The sequence below is a fragment of the Boleophthalmus pectinirostris genome, unplaced genomic scaffold (genome assembly GCF_026225935.1).
Source record: "Boleophthalmus pectinirostris isolate CB_2022bp ecotype Guang Dong unplaced genomic scaffold, ASM2622593v1 HiC_scaffold_16, whole genome shotgun sequence".
Taxonomy (NCBI): Eukaryota; Metazoa; Chordata; class Actinopteri; order Gobiiformes; family Gobiidae; genus Boleophthalmus; species Boleophthalmus pectinirostris.
This window is the reverse complement of record NW_026571095.1, coordinates 26,502,690-26,508,689: the sequence shown is the minus strand read 5'-3', so window position 1 is coordinate 26,508,689 and position 6,000 is coordinate 26,502,690. Positions and strand designations below refer to the sequence as shown.

The 6,000-nt window shown below is 38.7% G+C and overlaps 1 protein-coding gene across 1 annotated transcript in view; it reads right to left on the bottom strand.

Annotated features, from left to right (window-relative positions):
- LOC110153462 (protein tyrosine phosphatase receptor type M) overlaps positions 1 to 6,000 on the bottom strand; it is a 583,698-nt gene that overhangs the window by 208,449 nt on the left and 369,249 nt on the right. The window contains exon 13 of the mRNA XM_055151363.1: positions 2,116 to 2,152. Coding sequence (XP_055007338.1) covers positions 2,116 to 2,152 — 37 coding nt within the window. The remainder of the gene's footprint in view (positions 1 to 2,115; positions 2,153 to 6,000) is intronic.

Sequence of the window (6,000 nt, the reverse complement as noted above, 5' to 3'; positions counted from 1 at the left end):
ACAACGCATCCGGAGTAATCTATCAAAGGCCGGGTTTGGTCAGGTTTGATTTAAAGGCTCAATATCACGCTATTTTCTGATCTGTTATGATGTTTGTTTCCTCATCATAAACAGACCTGGAGTTGTGTTTTGTTTTGTTAATACCACACAAATCCTGCATAATTAGGCTGAGTTATGTGTTTTTAAACTCCAAACACTTTCACTAGAAACATTTGGATTATTTCACTCCTGGAATTGCCAATTTCTACTAAACAAAACGTATCTGGTAACTTGAAAACTACTCCTTCATGACGTCACAAGGTGGTACAGAGCATTTTGAGCATTTGGAGACGTAGAAAGACTAACAACAAAGAGTTACTCAAACATGTGAATGAAACAAAACAGAACTCCAGGTATGTTTTTGACTTTACTGAATGTTTCACAGTACGGCATTAAAATCTTGCAATTATTCAGTTACAGCTTTTTTTTCTTGTTGTGTGGGCTCGCCTCTCCACAGATCTGACCTGTGGTTTGGCCTGGTAGGGTCAACTGCTTGTCTCCATGGAGATAGTTTAATGCCATACTGCAGAACATTTCAGGCAATAATCTGCACATTTAGGGGATTTTTAGTAGTATGTTGAGCATCACGTTAGGACAATTATTTAACACTTGTCCTGGTTTGGTCCTGATCTGGTTCAGGTTTAGTTCCGGGACAGTTTACAAATAATTAGGGGTGTGCAAAAATACTGAAATGCCGATATATTGTATCGTTTAATGTGATGATACAGTATCGATATCGCGGGCTGCTGTATCGATATATCCCCAAGAGTATTTTTTGGTTTATTTTACTTGCTACTGTTTCGTTGCTTGTTTAGAGGAAGGAAACTTGTTTATTTTCACAGTTTTTATTATTAAAATGTTTGTGTTTCATGTGAACTTTGCACAAGAAGTGGTTTAACAAAGATTTTTAGTATCACAGACATGATTTAACCTTTATTTTTTACTGAACTGTATTAAATCGATTTGAAATATATCGTATCGAACCAAAACTGCATTGTATCGAGATATGCATCATACCGTGGTCTATGTATCGAGGTATGTATCGTATTGGCAATGTCCAGCCTTACTAATAATTAGAGTAAAAGCATTTTTATTCATGTCGTTTTCTGGACAGAAACTATTTTAGAAGATATTGCACTAGTTGATATACATACAGGTTACAGCACGTTTTAAAATGCATCTGACCATTTAACATTTACCAATTACCATTTTCCAGGTCCAATTATCAACTAAAACAATAATGATTCAAATACATTTTGTACTTTATAATCTACTGAGCTGAACTGATAATCATTTGAACTATGGCACTTTCCAGTTTCATTTCATTTTTTATATTTATATTTATTTTCACTTTCACTTTCACTTTTATTTTTATTTATTTTTTGTTCAGGTTTTTAAAAGGCATCAAAAAAGCCAAGCTACCAAGATATAACAGTGACTCTTGTCTGCACTTGTAAATAGTTCATATAGTTTAATTCAAAATGTCTGAAAAACTCTAAATAAGCTCATTGTGTTAGATTATGAAGAGTAGGGGTGGGATTAAATACGTTTTCTTCTTCCCACTCCTTTTTGGGCACAATAGTAATAATAATAGTTATTAGTAGTTGTTGTTATTTTCATTTATGATTTCACTTATGTCATATGTTCCATTGTAAATACATGTAAATCTTTACTTGCCCAAAATAAAAATGCATTAAAAAAAAAAAAAAGCTGTTTTCTGATTGGCCGGGACTTCATACAATTGCTTTAATGTCTATAGCTTAATCTTAATGTGATTGTTGAGCTCCTTGTGAGGGCATCTGAAGTCACTGGGGATCACTGCGGCTCACAATAACAGTTTGTATAGAATATAAAACGGCACAAATGCACCTCTGATAAGACATCTCCACAGCAGCGAGCGACTGTGAGCTGCTGAGACGGTCCCCGGTGTGATCTGGCATTAATTTATCACCAAAGACTCATTTAAAACAGTCCCACCAGAGCTATTTCAATGTTAATCAAGTCAGTCCCATGAAACCACATTCATTTACAATCCGCACCACAAACAGCATCTGCAGTCGGAGCGCGTTCGCTTACCTTTGGTGGCCACTCGCACGCAGTCGATTTTGGTCTCCTGTAACAACAGAGCAAGACAAAAGAATGAGAAATGTACCCAATACTGCCATTCTAAAAAAACAAAATGAAGTTTATTGATATGATATTCTCTAAGGTTGACAAAAGTATAGAAAATTAGATGGTAGTCGACACTAAAACTATAAAAGTGTTGAATCTAGATACTCATTTGCGCAGCTATTGACACTAAAAAAGTCACATTCACAGGACAAAAATGAACCTTTCCTGAACAGTTTTAGCGTGATCTTTACTACATTTTCTTCACGAATACTTCAAACTCAAACTCAGCTGATATGGATTCATTATTTATTTTTTTAGGGATGTAACAATAACCAAAATATCGTGATATTGCAACGTCAAAAATCTCGCAATAATATCATGGGCTGTCACAATAAATAACAAACTGCGAGTTCCTTTGCTTGAATGCATTGTTTTAAAGAAGCAACACTTAATAAACAAACTAACTACATATCCCATGATTCATTTCAGCCCAGACAACATGAAGAAATATGTTTATGACAGGAACGATTCGCACCAAAGTCTTGTCAAGGTATTTTAAAAGCAGTAAGTGTGACCCACAGGTTCGCAGCGCAATTCAAGCTCCCACTGAAGAATGCTGCTGTTGTGTCCTTGGGCAAGACACTTAACTGGTACGCTGGTGTATGAATTTGTGTGTGAATGGGTGAGTGGTTTGTCAATGTAAAGAGCTTAGAGTGTCTTGAAGGTGGAAAAGCATTATATAAAAATGTGACCGTCACCATTTGGCCTGCTGCTGTGGCTGATACTCGATATTTGCCAATACCGTTTGTTTTTTTTTTCATTTAAAATCCAAAGGGAGGCACACAAATGCATCTTAAGTTTAAGTAACGATCACAGATAAACTTTTGGCTTTTCTAAAAATAATGTGTATGTATGTATTGTAGTGGAATATAAAATAATTGATCATGTGTTTGTGTAAAAATTAGTTATACTCATTAGTCAAAATGCGTTTTGACTCATTGGTCTGTTCATTTCATTGAATATCGGCATCAACTTGGTATTGATACTGGCCGATACTGATACTGTTGCCGATTCAGAAGTTGCCAGTGATACATAACTCGAGACACAGGCCACGATACAGATCTCGATACAGTGAGCTTACGATTCAATACGATATATTTCACTTCGATTCGATAGGGTTCAATAAAAAATACAGGCTAAATCATGACCGTGATACTTAAAGTCTTTGTTAAACCACTTCTTGTGCAAAGTTCATATGAAACACAAACATTTTAATCATCTAAACAGTGAAAATGTCAAATGTGTCGCATAAACGAGTTTCCTTCCTTTGAACAAGCAACAAAACTGTAGCTGTAACAAAATAATTTAGTAAAATAAACCAAAAAATACTCTTGAAGATATATAGATACAGTAGCCCATGATATCGATACTGTATCATCACATTAAACGATACGATATATCAATATTTCAATATTTTTGCACACCCCTAGTTTCCGATATATCATCCATCCTTACTTCAAAATGTGTTATTGTGACAGGCTTAGTGCTTGTTCAAACCAATTTCTACTATTTTCAATAAAAGTTTTAGTATCAATTCATGTCTGCATCTGTTTTGTTCACAACTCTAACTACAGTGTCATGTTTTTTTACCGTTTTTGCATTTCACTTTGATGGATCTCTTAACCACACAAGCACCACAATAGTTTACTTTACACCCCCTCTCCTCTCTCCTCTCTCCTCTGTCTCCGTCTCTCCCTTAACAGCGTGTCCAGCCGCACTCATCCCCCCATCATCTGCGGCCAGTGAACGAGACGCCGAAAACACACAGCGAGGAGGAAGAGGAGCAAGAAGAGGAGGGGGGCCGGCGCAGTTTAGTGAAGCTGAAGCTGTGATTTGTCAGCCAACTCCTCTCCCCAGCGCAGAAAGCCCTTCCCAGCATGCCCTGAATGTGGAATGGAGGTTTGGACTCAGACACCAAGCAGGAGTACTGTTAGCGAAGGCGCGTTTTTGATCCGTAATGGTCCGATGGGCAGAGGGCGGGGACGGGGGGCAGTGGGGGGAGGTGATGAGGAAGCTACATGAGAAGACGTTGTGTTGTGTTAGCACAAACAGACAAAGAGAAAGCTGGCGGTGTAAAAGAAAGGGCTGGTTAAATGAAAGCTGTCGTGTCCACAACTTATTCTAGGTGAGAAAGTTTGAATGATCAATGACATGTCTGCTGTTCAAATGGCTTGGTGGTATAGGATTTTTAGTTTTTTAATTAAAGGGCCCATCTTATGCTATTTTCTAATCTGTGTTACAATGTTGTTTCAAACAAAACAAACCCGAGTCATGTTTTGTTTTCATTCACACACAGATCCTGCATATTTAGTCTGAGTTCTTCTCTTCAAACCAAAAACACTCAGTTCCACATTGTGATGTCCATCCATCCATCTATTCATCCATATTCTTCCGCTTATCTGAGGCTGGGTTGCAGGGGCAGCAGTCTAAGCAGGGACTCCCAGACTTCCATCACACCAGACACTTCCTCCAGCTCCTCCGGGGGGACCCCAAAGCATTCCCAGGCCAGCCGAGAGACATAGACCCTCCAGTGTGTCCTGCGTTTTTCCTGGGGTCTACTTCCTGTGGGACATGCCCAGAACACCTCCCGCAGGAAGCGTCCAGACGGCATCCAGGAACAGATGCCCGAGCCACCTCAGCTGGCTCCTCTCGACGTGGAGGAGCAGCGGCTCTACTCCTCCTCCTGTGTGACTGAGCTCCTCACCCTATCTCTAAGGGAGCACCCAGCCACAATGCGGAGGAAACTCATTTTCACCGCTTGTATCCGCGATCTCATCCTTTCGGTCATTACCCAAAGCTCATGATCATAGGTGAGGGAAGAAACGAAGACTGAGTGGTAAATCGAGAGCTTTGTGATGTCATGTGATAATAGTCTAGTCTACCTCCATCACGCTACGTACACGTCCAGATCACAACCTGTGGTGGAAAAAGTACTGAATTTTCCGCTACCACTACAGAAGTAAACTAGAAAAGCACTCAGAGAGCGCAGACCTCCGCCAAGGACTACCCCCATTTTTTATATAAATTGCGATAAAATCAGTCTTCTGGATCAGATCCGGATCAGCCTTTGGAATATGAAAGAGGATCCCATTGTCCATCCCTGAGTCAAATTTCATGGGGTTTGGTCAATAATTAACCGAGATATTGAGAAACAAAATTTTTGGCCCCATTTACCACAATGTTAACTAAAATTTCAAAGTGATCCAGAATCCAGGATTTCTTCCGGATCACCCCCAAAATGAAATCAGTTCTTCCTTTTCACATTTCCAACAAATCCTGAAAATTTCATCAAAATCGGTCCATAACTTTTTGAGTTATGTTGCTAACAGACAAACAAACAAACAAACAAACAAACAAACAGACAAACGCCGGCAAAAACATAACCTCCTTGGCAGAGGTAATAAAAATACTCAAGTAAAAATCATATGAAAAAATCTACTTCAATAAAAGTATTAAAGTACACGTTTAAAAAAGCCTTTTCAGCAAGTCTCAAACAGTAAGTCCTGTTCAGAAATGTAGTGGAGCAGAAAGTAGATACCTTCTCTAAAATAGTATCCTTTAAAATGTACATAAAGGTGCACTATCTAACTTTGGTTAGGGTTATGTCACCTGCTTGTCTCTGCCTGGAATGTTCCGCAGTATGGCATTAAACAGCTCTACGTTAAATCTTGAATTACAGGTGGTTTTATAGCTCAAACCTAGAAAAACAAGCATTCTGACTGTGTGCGGGGTTACATAACTCGGTCTGGTTTGGTCTCTTTGAAGATAGAAAGTTTTGTGAAACATTCC